Source organism: Canariomyces notabilis, assembly GCF_033297395.1.
Source record: "Canariomyces notabilis strain CBS 508.74 unplaced genomic scaffold N656scaffold_15, whole genome shotgun sequence".
NCBI classification, from domain to species: Eukaryota; Fungi; Ascomycota; class Sordariomycetes; order Sordariales; family Chaetomiaceae; genus Canariomyces; species Canariomyces notabilis.
In genome coordinates this window covers 42,582-59,914 of record NW_027041837.1, presented here as the reverse complement: position 1 = coordinate 59,914, position 17,333 = coordinate 42,582, and the positions used below count along the sequence as shown (strand labels likewise).

General features: G+C 55.9%; 7 protein-coding genes across 7 annotated transcripts; 3 read left to right on the top strand and 4 right to left on the bottom strand.

The window, feature by feature from the left end:
* Positions 1–2,283: 2,283 nt before the first annotated feature.
* Positions 2,284–3,653, top strand: N656DRAFT_687053 (DUF791-domain-containing protein; the record flags this gene model as incomplete). Its single annotated transcript, XM_064810628.1, has 3 exons — positions 2,284–2,661; positions 2,740–2,931; positions 3,036–3,653. Coding segments are annotated over 3 exons (1,188 nt in total), but the record flags the coding sequence as incomplete, so codon positions are not given.
* Positions 3,654–3,947: 294 nt separating this feature from the next.
* On the bottom strand, positions 3,948–5,381 carry N656DRAFT_830024 (NAD(P)-binding protein; the record flags this gene model as incomplete). The annotated part of the gene is made up of 3 exons (XM_064818592.1): positions 3,948–5,023; positions 5,086–5,219; positions 5,269–5,381. The coding sequence occupies 3 exons, from the start codon at positions 5,379–5,381 to the stop codon at positions 3,948–3,950; spliced, it is 1,323 nt and encodes a 440-aa protein (XP_064668847.1).
* Positions 5,382–6,529: 1,148 nt separating this feature from the next.
* On the bottom strand, positions 6,530–8,591 carry N656DRAFT_799137 (uncharacterized protein; the record flags this gene model as incomplete). Its single annotated transcript, XM_064817839.1, has 3 exons — positions 6,530–6,646; positions 6,698–8,089; positions 8,151–8,591. 3 exons carry the CDS (start codon positions 8,589–8,591, stop codon positions 6,530–6,532), a joined length of 1,950 nt encoding a protein of 649 aa, XP_064668846.1.
* Positions 8,592–9,284: 693 nt separating this feature from the next.
* Positions 9,285–11,202, top strand: N656DRAFT_733785 (uncharacterized protein). The gene is made up of 2 exons (XM_064812686.1): positions 9,285–9,684; positions 9,746–11,202. Exons 1-2 carry the CDS (start codon positions 9,495–9,497, stop codon positions 11,077–11,079), a joined length of 1,524 nt encoding a protein of 507 aa, XP_064668845.1. The 5' UTR covers positions 9,285–9,494; the 3' UTR covers positions 11,080–11,202.
* A 441-nt stretch (positions 11,203–11,643) lies between these two features.
* Positions 11,644–13,215, bottom strand: N656DRAFT_711785 (uncharacterized protein; the record flags this gene model as incomplete). The annotated part of the gene is made up of 5 exons (XM_064811763.1): positions 11,644–11,835; positions 11,891–12,587; positions 12,673–12,933; positions 13,003–13,109; positions 13,162–13,215. The coding sequence occupies 5 exons, from the start codon at positions 13,213–13,215 to the stop codon at positions 11,644–11,646; spliced, it is 1,311 nt and encodes a 436-aa protein (XP_064668844.1).
* A 1,842-nt stretch (positions 13,216–15,057) lies between these two features.
* Positions 15,058–15,839, top strand: N656DRAFT_151195 (ubiquitin-like protein). Its single transcript, XM_064808672.1, has 2 exons — positions 15,058–15,618; positions 15,671–15,839. Exons 1-2 carry the CDS (start codon positions 15,211–15,213, stop codon positions 15,731–15,733), a joined length of 471 nt encoding a protein of 156 aa, XP_064668843.1. The 5' UTR covers positions 15,058–15,210; the 3' UTR covers positions 15,734–15,839.
* Positions 15,820–17,254, bottom strand: N656DRAFT_780515 (uncharacterized protein). Its single transcript, XM_064815395.1, has 2 exons — positions 16,668–17,254; positions 15,820–16,562 (listed from the first exon to the last, which is right to left on the bottom strand). Exons 1-2 carry the CDS (start codon positions 17,055–17,057, stop codon positions 15,945–15,947), a joined length of 1,008 nt encoding a protein of 335 aa, XP_064668842.1. The 5' UTR covers positions 17,058–17,254; the 3' UTR covers positions 15,820–15,944.
* Positions 17,255–17,333: the final 79 nt, after the last annotated feature.

Here is a 17,333-nt window from a genome sequence, read left to right as displayed (position 1 = left end):
GACACTGCATAGCTGGCCAGCTACTGCAGACTCTTGAGCGGGAGAGCGGGAGCTAAACGAAAAATGGAAACACTTTTGTCATAGTTGCATCCACATCGATGAGCGGGGAAGGGGGCTGCCAATTGCACAGGCGCCCGGGGCGAGGGCGTTCCCCTTCCTGTTTGTGTCCCTGGCGTGCCGGACCGTCAGGCTTTTCCGCGGACACACGAGGTTATCCATCGCCGTTGCTCCCCTCTCCTCGGTCCCTTGGGTTTACAAGCCCGGTGGTGGCTTCACACGGAGGCAACTTGGCACTATCATTCCGTGGTCAGTATCGGGACTGCGCCGGACCCGGGTCCATTTCACACTAATAGACCTCGAGCGGGCAGACGTAAAGAGTTGGTCATTGGCAGGCCTCGAGTTAGCAAAAAACCGAGTATGCTAGACAAGGTGGGCCGATTCTTCCTTGATCGTTGACCGTGTGGGGGCGGCGAATCCGTCAGCACTTGCCGACTCACGGCCGGCAAGGGGACTCGGAGAGCCGGCCTCACCGCGACCGCCCGGAATGGGTTTCCCGGGCCGGCTCCTAACGTCGCAACCGAAGGCTGCAAGAGGGGTACTGTCGAGAAAGCTTCAGCAGGGTGTCTTGGCTACTAGTAGTGTATGCACACTTAAGTTGGTATGTGGTGTAGAGCTACGATCTATTGGGAAAACCAGTCCGGAAGGAAGCTTTGGGGGTATGCGGTGAGTCTGTGCCGTATGTACATACAGTACCAGGTTACGGTATGTATACTGTACGGAGGTACCTCCGTACGGACCTTGGTCAAACCCCTGAATAATCTGTAAGACGACTCGGACGACCACCCCCACGGTCAAGGGGCGTTCCGACGTCATGGCGTGGCTCCCAGCAGGGGCCGGGAATCGGACCAAGACTTTGGAGCAGGCGGCCTCCCAACAGAGCTCAATCTCACCGGAAGAGGATTTCCATCGTCATGCCCAAGCTACTCTCCAACTAGTCGATCTACACCAGAAGACGGTGTCGTTCTTTTGGCTGACGAAGACTGCAGACTCGCGCACACCGGCACTAGACATGCTGCCTGATCCTTCATTACCACCCTCCTTTCCACACACTTGTGCCGCTCGAGTGCCGCTAACACAGGACTGTGTCGATGAGAGCACTGGCATTGCAAATCATGTTTCTTGTTTGGATCCGAAGTTGGATGGGCGGGCGTACTTGGCGTATGTCGATGAAGCTGCAGGTCCCAGCACGCGTGACATTTTGCACACGACAGATTCCCGGATACATTCTTCCCCGCATCAAGCTGAACACCTTCCCCGCCATGGATGCGCTTGTTGTGGGAGCAAGGACGCGTGAGACTCGACGGGCAACACTGATCATGAACTGCTGCTGTTTTTGCCGTCTCAGAATGCTCGTGCGCTCGGTTGCCTTGGATTGCACTCCCACTGCGATGGGCAGCAGGGACATGGCGAAGTCTCGAGGTAGGATTTCACTGTTGGGTAAAATACCTCCGTACTAAGGTAGGCATTCGAACCTGACCGTGCAAGAAATGGATGCAAGATGCGGAATATGCCCGCAAGCTCACAGTCGAAAGATTGTGGACAGCATCAAAAGGAAGTTGGATGACAATAAGAAAAACAAGGCCAAAAAGATGTAGAGGTAGAGGTAGAGGTCGATTGTCCAAACTCTGAGCCTTGGCGAGATTGACATGTCAACAGAAATAGTATCATCCCAGAAACTGCTTACTTAGTTCGAACGAAGCAAAGGATGGTTACCTAAGTTACACACATTGTGGCTTGCTCGAGGGACCTCAAACACAGAATGTCGCAGACAGTCCGAGTCGGGTAATTGGAAGGAAGAGGCAAAGTAAAGGCCACTTGTTTTTTTTTGTTCGCATTTCGGAAAACATCACCGGAGCTTTTCATCCTTGTGGCTAATAGACATCGACAATCCCCCGTCCGTTTCTCACCACTACCGAGTACTGACGATAACCCTCCTTTCCCAATCCCCGTCGCTAAACCATTCCGAATCCAAAAGCGCCAGCCATGGCTGTAGATCTCTACACCCTCAACCTTGTCCTCCTCCTAACCCTATGCGCATCGCTCTTCCTCATCCAGCACCAGCACCGCAGCCGCAGCAAAACCTCCGAAACCAGCACACCAAGTACTACTACCACTACTAGTAGTCATAGTAACAACACCCGCAAAGAGCAAGATGGACGCAACAACCCAAAGGAGCAGCCCAAGCAGCAGCACAGACACAAGTACACATACAACGCCACCCCGTTCCTGACCGCCTACGCCCTGGCAGCCGCCTCGGACTGGTTGCAGGGCGCCTACCTGTACGCCCTGTACCGCGACGAGCACCACGTGAAGCCCGCCGTGATCCCCCTGCTGTTCGCGACGGGCTTTGTCGCCTCAGCCGTGAGCGGCGCCTTTATCGGCTCGTGGGCCGACCGGTACGGCCGGAAGCGGGCCTGCATGGGGTTTTGTGCAGTCTACGCCCTCTCGTGTTTCTTCACCACCACCACTACTAGTATTGCTCCCTGGTTCGGAGGAGTAGGGCTGGCTGGGTTGGTGCTCGGCCGGGTGCTGGGCGGGGTCGGGACGGGCTTGTTGTTTTGTGCGTTTGACAGCTGGTTTGTCGGCGATTTGCGTGTGCAAGTGCAGTCACTGTCTGCTGGGATGGCGCGGGGTGCGAAAGGGGAGAGGGTTGATGGTGGTGATGGCGGTGCTGGTGAGGGATTGGGGGACGGCGAGGAAGAGGAGATGGGCAGGGTATTTGGCATGATGAGCAGTCTAAATAGCCTCGTGGCAATCGTCTGCGGCGTAGCCAGCGAGGCCATAGTTGGGTTGACGGGGACGAGGAAGGCGCCGTTTTGGGCGGCTATAGGGGTGCTGGGCCTGGCTGCGGTGGTGATTGCGGCGAGCTGGGTGAGTTTCCGTATCCCGGGCTTGCTTCCCCACTTGGTGGAAAAGGGGGGAGGGGTGATCGGGTCGTTGATCGGTGAAAAGGGGCTATCGCTAAATGTGACCAGGAAGAAAACTACGGCCAGAAAGGCGGAGAGCAAGCCGGCAAAAAGAAGGACAACACAGCAAAGAACAAGCTGTGGACTATTCTATCCAATCCACGGGTTCTCGCCCTGGGCGCCGCCTCAACCGTTTTTGAAGGATCTATGTACCTGTTCGTCTTCTTCTGGACACCGGCTCTCAAGTCGGTACACTCCTCCCAGGGCGAGCTTCCTTACGGCATCATCTTCTCCAGCTTTATGGCCGCCACCCTCGCTTCATCTCTGGCCTTCAACATGATTACCGAGTGGCGGCTGATAGACCATTCCAGCTTACTCGTGGCCATCATGGGTACCTCAGCCGTCTGCTTCTTGCTGTCGAGCAGTCCCCTTTCCGAGCAGTCCGCCTTCTGGGTCTTCTGCTTTTTTGAGGCTGCCGTGGGCATGTACTGGCCGTGCATGGGCTTTCTGAAAGGGAAGCTCATTGAAGACGGAGTCCGCGCTCAGGTGTATGCGATGTTGAGGATACCCCTGAATATCTTTGTGGTTGTGTCGCTGTTGTTTACCGGGGGCGGTGACACCTACGGGAGAGTGTTTTTGGTCTGCTCTACTCTGTTGCTAGCTTCAACCGGGACACTGTGGGCTCTGATGGAGCACTGACCTAGAGAAGGGGGAATCCTGGGTCCCCTTGGGAAGGGATCTTAAGTATTGTGGTTGCTGACATGATCTTCATTCCTCAATGGGTAAACAGTGAACTCAAAAGTCAACACTCATTCGGCGTTTCCAATTATTGTACCACGCGAACTGATGTCAAGGCTAACTCTATGACACTACTGATGCTGGTTCAATCTCTAAGCCTAAGAGAGTACTGCTACTAGGTAAGGAAAACTCGGGGGAGTGCTTCCGCAGAACCACACATCGACATCTCTACAAAGAGGCACCTCAGTCATCACCCCCTGACAGATCCAACCTGAAAGTGGTTGTCGGCCGCACTGGCAGCCCCGCCTTCTCGTAGGCCATATCGATCATTTTCATCTGGTTGATGCTGTCCTCGCCACTGACCCAGACGCCCGTCCCATCGCGTCCACGCACGCGGTTGACGAACTCATCGAGCTGGTACTTGTACGACATCCAGTACGGCTCCGAATCCCGGTCAATCCCCGCCTCCCGCAAGGTATACGCTTTCTTTGTCCCCCGCTCCACCCACCTCTTGACCACCGTACCATCCGCCTTGTTGCGCACAATGTACCAATCGTCGACGTCGATCCGGTGCCAGATGCATCCCCAGATGTAATTGCTCATTCTCACTTCCCTGGTCATGACCTTTTCCTGCTCCTCAGGCAGACTCTCGTCCGGCAGCACCATTTCCCGGTGCATGACGCTGGCGTGCCCCATCGGCGCTCCACGCTCGGGATCGTCTGGCGCCTCACTAGCCCAAGCTTCCTCCTCAAACAACGAGGTTCGCAGCGTCCACCCCATGGTGCCTTTTAGGACCTCCGCAGCCCTCCCTACACCTCCGTTCGGAAACAGCCAGGTTGCGTCGTAGCCGTAATCGCAGAGCTCGTCGGACGGCGGAAGCATCCTCTTCACCTTGCAGCTCGTGCACTGTAAGGGCTCGGCGCCGAAGATATCCCTGAGGAGCGAGATGGAATACGTCAGGTCCATGAGCGCGCCCCCTGACACTTCATAACGGAATTGGAGATCCTTCTTGTCAGTGAAGGATTGGGGAACGTTCATGGTAACCTTTGCACGGGTGACGTTTGGCTTGTCAAGGAGGGCCAGGAAGGCCGTCCAATAGGGCTCAAAGCGGTAGTGGAAGGCCTCGAGCAGGACAGGAGCGTTTGGGGCCCGGAGCAGGGGGGAGCGGAAAAGCAGCTCGGCTTCGGTGGCGTTGGAGACAGACGGCTTTTCGAGAAGCACGTGTTTCCCAGCGGCGAGGGAACGCAGGGCCCATTCCAGATGGAGGTCATTTGAGAGGGTGATGTAGACGGCGTCGATAGAGGGGTCCTGGATTAGGTCTTGGTACGTCAGCTGGGTTAGACTCACTCCAGGTTGAAGGGAACAATGTGGGTCTACCCACCAAGGTAGCTCTCAAACACCTTGGGAATACCGTGTTCTTTGGCAAATTCCTCAGCTTTTGTCTTGTCCCGAGCAGCAACAGCCTCGACGGTTACTTCAGGGTGAAGGCTTGCAGGGCGGATCAGAGTCGTCAACCTGCACAGCGCGTGAGCTCTGGGACACAGCAGCACGGAACGAGACGCACGCGATGTTGCCCACTCCCAGGATGCCAAATTTGAGTGGAGTTTCCGACTTGACGGGCCCGTGTGGTGGTGTCAAGATTTGCCAGTTACGCTTGAAGAACCCGGGCTGCTCCATTGCGGGAGTATGTCCCAAAAGGGGTGCTGAAGTTGCGGTTCCCAGAGACTACGGTATGCAGCGAAACAGCCAGGATAGTGATCAGTTCGGGTATTCTAAGAAGTACCGGTAGACAGGGTTAAGAATGCTGGGTTCTGTCTTTGGAACGACTCGGGAGGTAGGTAACAGGAGTGAATTCTTATTAGGAGTTGGGGAGAATGATGTAGGAGACGAGCGGCCGTGGTCAGCCATGACCAGCGGCAGCTGCGCAGCTGCTGTCGAGTTCAAGACGCGGCGGGTCCCTTCCCTGTAGAAGAGGATGCTTCCTTGGGCAAGAGCAACCTAGAGGATGAGCTGATATGTGTGGAGAAGGCTTAAACGGCATGATGGCTTAAGGAAGCTGTGCCTGACCATCATCTATCCAGGATTCCACACGCCATTTTGAAGGACAGATCAGCCAGAGTCATTAACGGACCCGACGCGGATCCATCCAGGTAAACTTTCTTATAATCCTAACATACAGTATACACATGCATTGTGCATAAATAGTCTGCGGTAGGTATATCGGCCACGCATCACCGTGGCACCACACTGACAACCTCCGCCGCTCAGTTCGTCCATGAACCAGACATAGGTATTCCGACAACCTGTGCAGACACTACACTGAGCCCATATAACCAGCCCCGCCCCAAGTAAATTCGCGCTCCCGCTCCACCCTCACCCCTGACGCTTGATAACTCGATGCCTCCAGCTGCTCCTTGCGCTGAGCGGGTTCAAAACCCCCCCAAAATGGCTGCCGCAACATGCGAAAGAAGATTCAGGACAAAGTGTCGTTAGGAAACAAGCAGAATGCCGGCCCAAGTCATCAACGCCCACGCCGAAGTAATGCCTGAAATATGGGCCTCATGGGCCAGATCAACCACCAATGCGATGCCGCTAGATGCCGCTAGATGTGGAAGCTGCCGGTCCTGGGTTACAAGCCATAAGGCAGAGGAGGCGGAGAAAAACAGCAAGGTATATCCCAGGGTATGCGAAGGAGCAGACCAAGAGCACCAAGCGGGAGCTCCCTAATGCTTCTGACCAAAGAAGCAGGGAACGCTGGCAGTATATAGCGCCAGGGTGATCAAAAAGAATCGAGCGAGGCGGGATCATCGAGACCGAAGGTGGCTTTATTGGTAATCACAATAGTTTCGGGGAGCCCGCTCGAGCTGACACAGAAGTGCATCCAGCTGCGCCCAATTCTCGTCATTTTCCGCGAACCTGCGATGCTTGCGGGAGATGATGTGCTGTGATACTGTTAGCTGACTAATGTTACACGAGGATTGATATCAACCAACCTCGTCAAAGTCCGCAAACTTGTCCTGGCAGTTTTCGCAGTAACCGGGCTTAGGATCGCGCTTCTTCTGCTTGGGCTTAGCGGCAGCGACAGTTGTGGTCCTCTGCAGCGTTTCTCGATGTCTGGCGGCCGCCTCTTCATCGACTGTGCTGAGTTTCTGTTGCACAACTCTGCTGGCGCTGGCAGATCGGGGATTCATGGTGCTGTCGTGGCTCATCTCGGCCATTCGTCGAGAGCTGAGATCTTGGGATAATGCCGGCGTGCTGGCCTTTTGCAGAATAACTTTCCGCTGAAGGCCGTGTATCTCCTTACTCGTGCCTGCCTTCGCTCCTAAACCGCCGGTGGTGGATGATATCATCTGTGATCGGATCGCAGACGTAACATTGGATGGCTGCACTCCGGATGCCACAGGCTCGCCGGCCACGAAGCGGCCCACTTTTGCATGGCTCATAAAGGCATTCTGCGTGCGGAACTCCAGTGACGGCGGATTCGAGACCCTGGACCTGTCAAAAGGCTCAGTGGCACGCACATTCGGGGCTCCTTGATTGTTCCCATCCTCCATCTGCGCGAGAGTGCGCTTGCTCGCGGTAGGCTTTGGCTGCACCGTTGGTTTATCAGCGGGCTTCGTTTTCGGCGGGCCAGTGTCTTCACCCTCTTTGACAGCTCGGCCCCTGGCTCGTGTCTCCTCCCGGTTACCCCTTTCTGGAAGATCGGGATCCTCCAAAACAAAGGGGCACCGGCCCTGCGACACGATGCGGAACTGCGGCCACTCTCCATCTTTGGAGTCGGACACCTTTGGATATTCCCGGACCATAATGGGCTTTGTCTTCTCTTCAATGTCGTACACATAGATATAGGGCCCCTTGAAGTAGTAGAGGTCCTTGTTTGAGACCGTAGGGTCACGATCAGAGGGACCGTGAACACGCTCATTGTGCAGAAGCTGCAGAAGATTGGATTTCTCGCTGGCTTTGCTGGCGTTCTGTACGTTGTCACGACCAAGACCTAACGCAGCCCGCACATATGGATCCGGCTCCAATGCCATTTCCAGGATCTTCTGGAGCTTTTCCAGGGACCATATCCTTTTGCCCATGTCGCGAGCGCGGTGTAAGACATCCGTGCTGCGTGCTTTGGGCCGCTTGATGGCGTCATCCTGATCATGGGCCGGCACCCTTCGTGACGAAGGCGTATCGTACACTAGCTTTCGCCTAGCAGAGCTTGTGCTCGATGTAGTCAAATCCCTGGTGCGGTTCAAAAGCGAAGGATCAATTGTCTGGGGTTGTTCTGATTGCGTGACGGCAGAAGCCTCATCCTGATCCTGCGGCGCTTTCTCCGAGGGAATTGGCCGGGTCGTGACGACATGGGTGATATCAATTGAGAAGAACTTCTCCTCGCGCTGTGGGATGTATCGGTAAGCCCATGAACTTGAGTAGCAAGACACGCTCAATTCTACTCACAGCACCGAGCCTGCCAACTTGCTTCGCAAGCTTTGAGCGAACATCATCCGGTATGCTCTCGAAGTAGAACACCATCTTGGGGAACCTGGCGCGGATCTGAGTATGCCATTGGCGTAGGTTCATGAGCTCCTCCTCGGTTGGCTTATACACGGTGCTTTGCGACGGTCGTTGTGTCGTGCTAGCAGTAGTGCCGGCGCCTACTGTTGCTCGGGAAGCGACTCGGTGAACAATGGTCCTGGTAGTTTTGGTCCGCGTCGGCGAGGCCACAGAACGCTCGATCATCTGACGCTTGGCCGGCGGAGGTTGGCCATAGGGCTCTTCTCGCAGCATATCTGCATGAGACCGGCTCTTCTTGGTGCCCTGGAGGGCAGCCGTAGAGGCTCGCATTGGCGAATTGGCGACATTTTGGTTGCTGGACAGGGGTATCCTCCTCGTAGACATGGTAGAGAGGGGTGCTGGGGCTGGAAATACAGATGCTGCCATATAAGTGCCCAGTCACCTTGCGACACCGGTTGATCTAGGGGGACCGGGCAAATGTGCGACGTGGATGGCGGATGGCTCTATGAAGGACGGGAGGGAGGACGGGAAGATGGAGGGGTCGGGAGGCGGCAGCAGCGACTTAGCCACACACAGCGCACGCGAGCTTGTGCACCAAAACGCGTCTCGACGCTGGAGCGGTTTCGCGGCGCAGGGCACTGAGGAACAGGGAGATCGAACGTCGGCCGTACCACGCACAATGCCCAATTGCTCAGCACCCACCGGACAGAACTTTGTCGCGCATAACAGGAGAGGTCAAACAGAGAGTTGTGTAGAAAGGGACAGGAGTGGTGCTAGGGCCCCAGAAGGCTTTTTGGTGGTGTGCGGGTCGCGCAGAGCTCAAAGAACCACGAGAACCACAGCCCAGCTCCAGCGGCTATTCCTGCTTTGGGGACCAACACAACAAACTAGGCTCCACTGACGCGGTTGCCAGCTGCTTAATCTTGTCGCTCACAGCAACGCCCCCCAATTGGAACCTATGACGCTTGCTGCCACTGGCAGCGGGGCTTGGCACTTGGCAGAGTGTAACTTCCATTGTGAAAATCGAACATGCAGTGGTTGAAGTTGTAGACAGATATTCACCATTTTTCTTGATGTACGGAGTTTAAAGTAACCCCTTCAACTCGCAACTAAGGCCATTTCCCCTAGTGCAGAGCAAGTTGCAGCTATGACAATATAACAACAAGTATAGCATTGAATCGTGACTATAAATTAGGGCGGATCGAAGTACTTCCCTACCTACCCTCCAAGATGTGCTAAGCTTCAACTCCCACGACACGAATTCATGATTCACCATCCATTCACAGCATGAGCGTCCCACGAGCCGCCTTACGGCAATTACACCGCCGTATCCGAGCGCCAACGAATTCAGTGCTAGGGAGAACAAGGATTCGGAATTATACATCAGCACCTTCACCGTCGACAATCTCGGCAGCCGAGCTAGTGTTTGGCCAGCCAGTTCACGAAACTCACCCTCACATTCTCAAGGCCGGTGAAAGTATGCACTGTTCACGGCCACCATCGGATCACACGGACACCGGCTGAAAAGGAACCTCTAGTAACCCCCGGTATCACAGCCCAAGAATATGCGGATCGCCGCGCCAAACTCGCTTTCAGCCTGCCGACGGGTGCTGTCGCCGTCTTGGCCTCGGCTGAGGTCAAGTACCGCTCCGGCGCCGTCTTCTTCCCCTTCCGTCAGGAGTCCAACTTTCTATACCTCACCGGATTCTGCGAGCCGAACTCTCTCGCCGTAATTCGCAAGACAGGCCCCTCGCTGGGCGACTACACCTTCCACCTCTTCTGCCGGCCCAAGGACCCCATCGCAGAGCAGTGGTCAGGACCCTGGAGCGGGCTACGGGCAGCCGAGGACGTCTTCAACGCCGATGAAGCAGGCGACATCTACAAAATCACCTCCCTCCTCCCCCGTCTACTCCGCGATGCCAGCCGTGTGTACACCGACATCCCGCTCCCCGGGGACGGCAGCGGTACCACCACCGCCAGCGGCAGCATCACCAGCATCACCCACAACCTGTCCTCGGCACTGAGCTTTGTCCTCCGCTCTCTGCCCATCTCGCTCTCCACGTCGCCGCTCCAACCACTAGTCAACACCCTCCGAGCCATCAAATCTCCCGCCGAGATCGCCGCCATGCGGCACGCGGGGCGCGTGTCAGGGCGGGCGATCACGTCGGCGATGCGGCGGGCCTGGACATCCGAGACGGAGCTGCACGCCTACCTTTCGCATGCCTTCACGCAGGAGGGGTGTTCGGGGGAGGCGTACGTGCCCGTGGTGGCGGGCGGGCGGCGGGGCCGCATGATCCACTACGTGCACAACACGGCGCTGCTGCGTGAGGGGGAGACGGTGCTCGTCGACGCTGGCGGCGAGTACGGCTTCTACGTGACCGACATCACGCGCACCTGGCCCGTCAGCGGCCGCTTCACTCCGGCGCAACGCGACCTGTACACCGCCGTCCTGCGCGTGCAGCGCGCCTGCGTCGCCCTCTGCCGCGCCAGCGCCGGCCTCTCGCTCGACGAGATTCACCGCGTCGCCGAGACCGCCCTGGCCGAGGAGCTCACCGCGCTGGGCTTTGATATGAACCAGCGCAGCGGCGGCGGCGCCGACGTCATGGGCGTCTTGTTCCCGCACCATGTCGGGCATTATGTGGGGCTGGACGTGCATGATGTGCCGGGCTATGGGCGGGGCGTCCCGCTGCGGCCCGGACATTGCGTGACCATTGAACCGGGCGTGTACGTGCCCGACAACGAGTTCTTTCCGCCCCACTTCCGGGGCATGGCGGTGAGGATAGAGGATAGCGTGTGCGTCGACGAAGATGGGCCGATTGTCCTGACTACCGAGGCGGTCAAGGAGGTGGAGGATATCGAGGCGCTGAGATAGTGAGCGTTTTCTCGTCTGTATTGTACAATCATCGTGTTATTACTAGTACTTCTGTGAGGAAAAACGCTGCCAGATGATGCATTTGACTGGTACCTCGCCTATTGCCACACAACCGTCACTGCTTTTATGAAGCCTTTTCTTTCGCTCCATCTGCCTCTATCAATTCCCTGTATGAGACATGCATCGCATCACCACCGAGGGAACCACTAGTGTCTATAGAGCGGAGAAGATATATGACTTAGATATTCGCTTCCGTTTTTCCTTTTCCTGAGCCAATCAACACCAACTGCATTTCTAGGGAGCTTCCGCAGAAATGGAGATGTGAGATGCGATTTTTCTCGTCAGGTATGATTCCACCTGAAATCCCCTTAGCATCATGCGTTTCCCACGGAAATGTAATAAGGTAGGTAAACCTCGGCGCTAATAAGATTTTCGAACGGGCCTTGGAACCGGATCTGAATATCGAGGCGTTTCGGTAAGTAGTCGCGGTAAAATTGAAGCACCCAGAAAGGAATGCGATTGAAGAGAGATATGTACAAGAGATGCGCCGAGGGAGGCTCAAGGCTAACAGAACCCTCTGGGATCGAACAAGGTCGTGCTGTAGGTCGGCATGGTGTATTGTGACCGTGCTGTCGCGTTGAGAAGTTGTTCAAATGCCTGGAGTCTCCGTGAGAGCTCTCGATGTTCCTGTGCGATCTGTTTGTTGCGCCGCTCGAGCCAGTGTATATACTCGGTTGCTTTTGTGAGGACCGTCCCCTAGAACCTCGTTAGACATTTTTGCTAAGCCAAAAAGGGTGTCCAAACAACACACCTTGCTGGCTTTGGGCGCCCTAGACGGCTGTGTCCCATCTTCCTCGCCGCCGTTCTCTGAAATAGTTCTGAGGGAAGGGATCGCATCCCTCAGCTCGGATATCTTGTCCTTCAGATTTGTCCGATACTTGCGCTCAATATCGTTATGTGCCGTCCGATCTCCCGTCTTCGGTTTCTCCTTGCCTTTTTCACTCATGCTTCCTTGCCGTTTCGGAGGATTAGGCCCTGCCGGACGGGGATGCGCTGTTGGTGCCTGCGGTGGTGATACAGGCTTCGGCCCCTGAGTCGTGCTGCAGCTGCTCCCTAAGCCGGCTCCAAACACCGGATTCACCCCCGGACTTAGCCCGCCAAAATTCGAACTTATACTTGCTCCAAGTCCTCCCATACTTGGCCCAGGGTTCATGGCAATGGCGATTAGTCTCCTCTGTTCAGCCTCGTCTAGGGCTGGACTGTGTAGACCGGTCAGCGAGTCTAAACGTCCGCCTGGCTGCGGTCTTTCCCAGCTTAGCGGCGTTGAATAAAGACCTTCCCGCGGTGGGACCTCCTGTGGTGGTGCGGAGTCAATCTTAGAAAGGTGGTCGGCGAGGTTGAGCGACGAGAATCCCTCGTCGTCATCCGATAGCGCATTGTCCAGCGCACTATCGTCAACAACTTCCTCCTTTGTCAGTGGCGGAGGCTGGGGGGCGGGATTCGTGCGTCTCGAAACATGTCAGCCACGGTTTCGGCTGTCATAGCACAGCAAGGGGCCTGAAGACGAATTCTTTACCGCGGAGCTGCACTCACCGGCGTGCCGTGGGGGATTTGTCCTTCCCTTCGACATCTGGCCTGGGCGCCTCCATACCTTCAGGTATGCTGCCAAGACTATCGTCCTTGTCGAAATCGATCCAATAATCAACAGAATCAAGAGGAGTTGAATCTGTACTTAATCGAGACCGTTTCCTCTCGTGTCCTTCCCTCTTTCTTGGTGCGCGAGCGGGTAGAACGGGCCTATGCTGGCCGCCATGTGCCGAGGGGCGTGATGCCGAAGATAAATTGGGTGACATACTTGTCAACCCGCTCAAGGGAGACGGGTGGATGGCCGAATCTAGGGATAGAGGCGTGGCAACTGTCGACGGCGACACAGCAAGGCCGCCGTCAGCATTTAGCCCTGATGTATCCCATATTGAGGATGCCGGGGCTGACGACGCCGACAAGAAGGCTTGGTCGACGGGATTAACTGTCTGTATAACGTGAGAAAGAGCACGCGGCCACTCCACTTAGGGGTGGCCATACCTGACTATTGGGCATGGAAAAGAATTCGAGATGTCTGAACGGGTCTGGATCCATGACTGCCTATGCGCATGCCGCCTGGTGTGAATCTAGTGCGAGCCAATGGGCGCGACGGCAATATTCTCGAGGGTTCAAGGTTTCCGGCCGCCGCGGCTTTCCGCATCCAAGTGAAGCAAAGGAAGGAGATCGACCACTACGCGCCGCTCTGCTACGAGCACACCGAGACCCGGGATATGTCGAGGGAGGCTACCAAGTTGCCGCCAATTAGGGGTCACAACCCAACCCCTAACAATGTTCCCAAATCGAGCAGGACTCTGAGAGAGACCGTCGGCCAATTGTTGCCTGACGCCGTTTGGCAACAGTGTTGATGTCCGAGCCGAGGATCAGGGGTTTTCCAGGCAGTGGCCGCAGGTCTATGTTCCTAAGAGGACGGTTGCATATTACAGAAAACGCTGGGGAACAGAACGGCCAGCAACCAAGAGATGTAGGGTGATGATCGAGGATTGTCTGATCAAACCGGCCTGAGCACTATTGAGAAGCTGAGAGACGGAGGATGCACAATGCAGAGCCTAGTCCCGGGTTGGACAGCCAAGGAGGTTTGCTAACCGGAAAACTTAGGACAGACCGACAGACGGGGTGGCAGAGAGCGAGATATTATCGTGGTACTGTACACTGCGAGCGAACGTGGTCCTGCAACGCTGCAGCAGGACCTGGGACCGTAAGATGGGGCAGGAGACGTGATACACAAACGAAGGCGAAGAAGAAGGTGGGTACCGGCCGGAGAGGCGAGAAAGAAAGATGGGGACAAAATTGTCCACGGACGTCGTGATGCTGAGTCCCGCAGACCAGAGGCTCCGGCAAAATCAAGTGCACAAACGGCTCGAGATGTTGGGAAGGTAAGGTAAAGGTACACAGTGGGTGAGAGGAGAGACAACCCAAAGCCAAAGTGGTTGAAGATTAACAGGACACCCGTGTCTTGAGCAGGAACAGCAATACGCAAATACTCTTGAGAGGCAGCTGCAGACCACCTAGCATAACCCAATTCAGGGACCTTATTGAATCCCCAGGGAAGGTATCGTGCCGCTGAGCCCACAAACAGTATGTATTGTACAGTACCTAACAGTTTCCTTCTGGCAATGGCTTGTGTAGGTCGTTGGGGGGGATGGGACCCGAGGACAGCAAGTGCTGCTGACCCAAGAGGCAAGCCGATTGGACTGGTGCCGCTCAGAAATTGTCGCGATGGCCTGACTTTTACCTTGGGAAATGCACTCGAAAACGGCCTCCAGGGCAGGTCGTGCCCGGAGGCCAATCAGGGTCTTTGGTGCTCTGACGCAAAGCTTTCGATTTTGGGCCCATTTGCAGTCGAAATCATGCCACTTTTGCCTGGGGGAAAGGCTAGCGAGGGTCCAGCTCCGCAGGCCAAGGCGGCAGTGACTGCTGGAGACACGCGCTGTGATTGGGCTGTAGCCGTCAGCCTTACAGATTCGCCCAGAACCCTGAAGTCTAGGCCTTGCAGGGAAGAGCCGGGTTTTCTCATTTTCCGCTAGAAAGCACATGCTTGGAGCTGACCTCGTTCCCGGCAGGTTCCCAGAGCATACTAGTATGATTTGGCTACACAGACCAGTCCGGATAATAAGTTCTAATGACCGTCGACCGACTCTACATCAAGAAGATTTCTGCACTAGAGAGTTTACCATGTCAAGACGCCATTTCCACAGAGGATTGAGCTCGAGACTGGCTCTGTGATTGCGACACTCGCGAGATGGAGGATGCGTGAGGGACCCTAACCCTGATATCAGAGCCGTACAGTGTGGACCCCGACACGAAATGGTTCAAGTTGTAATCGCGGGGTTCCATATCGTCTGCGGTCACACCCGCTCCGGCTCGGCGCTACATACCTTAGCTTCGAAGCTTCGCTCAAGAGCGGACTGCAACCTTAATATCACGGTGGCAGCAGGAAGACGTTGTTAGCCGTGGTTAGCCATCTCTCCTCCGCGGTGTTGGTCCTCCGTCTGCAATTTCAAAAGCACCACCCAGGTCCCGACAAACCAAATGGCATCCTCAGCTCAGCCAAACACGGCTGCCTCGCCGGGCGCGCCGTTGCCGTCGTCAGACAGCTCGCCGCCCGCATCCCCCGTTCTCGAGGGCCGATACTCTCCAGATCTGCCCCTCACGATGAATGCGTCCACCGTCTTGATGGCACTGCCTCGTGATGCCTCAGCCGCTCTCGCCGCTGCTGGAGCCTTCCCGCAGGAGAAGATCGTGGTGCGCTTCAAGCCCGTGGGCTCGGCGCCTCCGATACCGCGGGAGCTGGTCAAGGTCGCCAGCGAACATAAATTTGACTTTGTTGTGAACTATATGAGAAAAGCTCTCAAACTCACCGAGGCTGAGAGTGTGTTTCTCTATGTGAACAGCGCCTTCGCCCCAGCACTTGATGAGGTCGTTGGCAATCTATGGAGGGTGTGTTCACCCCGACTCTGGAAGAAGTCCGGCTGCTGACAGCCTACACCAGTGTTTCAAGGACTCAAACAACCACCTCAATGTCTCATACTCCATTACCCCGGCATTTGGGTAGCGAGCCACCGGTTGCCTCACCTTCTCTCAAGGGTCGGGATCTCGGCTGGGCCGTCAACGCTGTGACCGTCCTGATTTATGAGATGAATAAGACTAACATGATGGTATTCGCTAAAATGCTATCAGGATACCTCCTGCGCCGCTGCCTGCTCAGATACGAAACGCTTAGCCCATATGCACATGGCTCAGATTGCAGCCCGAGGATTTGACATTCAGGCTGACACGTCTTTGACGGTTTCGGTAAACGCCTCCAGCTCCTCCTTCGAGATGGGATATGTGTGTTCAGGGCCGGGGTATTGCCTGCTTTTCACTTCGTCGCGATAAGTTTCGATAGCCCTAAGGCTCTCTGACCAGACATCGCCGTACTTCTTAACGAACTTGGGGAGGAATCTACCAGGCGGGAAATTCCCCGTCATGTCGATCTGGACGAGGACTTGGCCGGCGCAACCATTACCAGCGCCAATGCCGATTGTCGGAATGGACAGCTTTCGAGTGATGATAGCAGCAACATCGGCAGGGACGGCTTCTACCACCACAGCAAAGCAACCCGCTTTCTGGACGGCGAGAGCATCCTCGAGCACTTTAGTCGCACTAGCCACCGTCTTCCCCTGGACGCGGAAGCCGCCGAGCGCATTTTGTCGCTGCGGGGTCAAGCCTACGTGACCCAGGACGGGTATGCCGGCGGCTGTGATCCTCTCGATGGTGGGGGCCATTTCCTTGCCTCCTTCCAACTTGACGCCCTGCACGCGACCCTCCTTAATGAACCGGATTGCCGTCTCCAGCGCTTGGGCAGGAGATATCTCATATGATCCCATGGGGAGATCGCCAATCTAGATGGGGGAGGTGGTTGGTAACTATAGAGAAGGAAGTTTTGGGGAGGGGTGTTTTGGGGGGATGGGCAGGGGGTGCGATGGCCGACGAGGAGATAGACTTACGGTAAAGGCAGCTTTGGTGGCGCGCGCGACGGACCTGCAGTGAAGCAGCATTTCCTCAAGCGTGACCTCGTTGGTATCCTCCATTCCCAAGGCGACCATGGCCAGACTGTCCCCAACCAGGATCATGTCCATGCCGGCAGCATCGGCGACATGAGCACTAGGGAAGTCGTGGGCCGTCAACATGGTTATTGGCTCACCCCTTTTGTGCATCGCCCGCAGGCTACCGACAGTGACCTTCTTCCTCGGATTTGTGGGCGGTGTGCCCATCGGCGAATGTGAGCTTCGTCTAGCCTGTTGATGTGCTATGAGCAAAGATCCGAGGACCCTTTGCGACGGTCGCGTGCTCTTCCCAACGAGGGCACACGACCTTACAAGTGGTGACAGGTACATGGGTACTTGACCTGCACAACGACCAGGGGTTAAGGGATGCGATGCAATACAAATCGAAAAATTGACGGAGTTCTAGAAAATGGGAGCTCTCTTGAAAAGTGAAAAGGAGAGAAAAAATTGACCGAATGGAACCCGCGATTGGGGCGTACTAAGCGCCATTTTATTCACCGGTCATGATGGTTTTTTCGGCGTAGAATTGAGTATCATGAACTGTCTTGGCTGGAGTATTTCCCAGCTTGACGGTTCCATTCTCAAAACGGATCAGGCCGGGCCCGC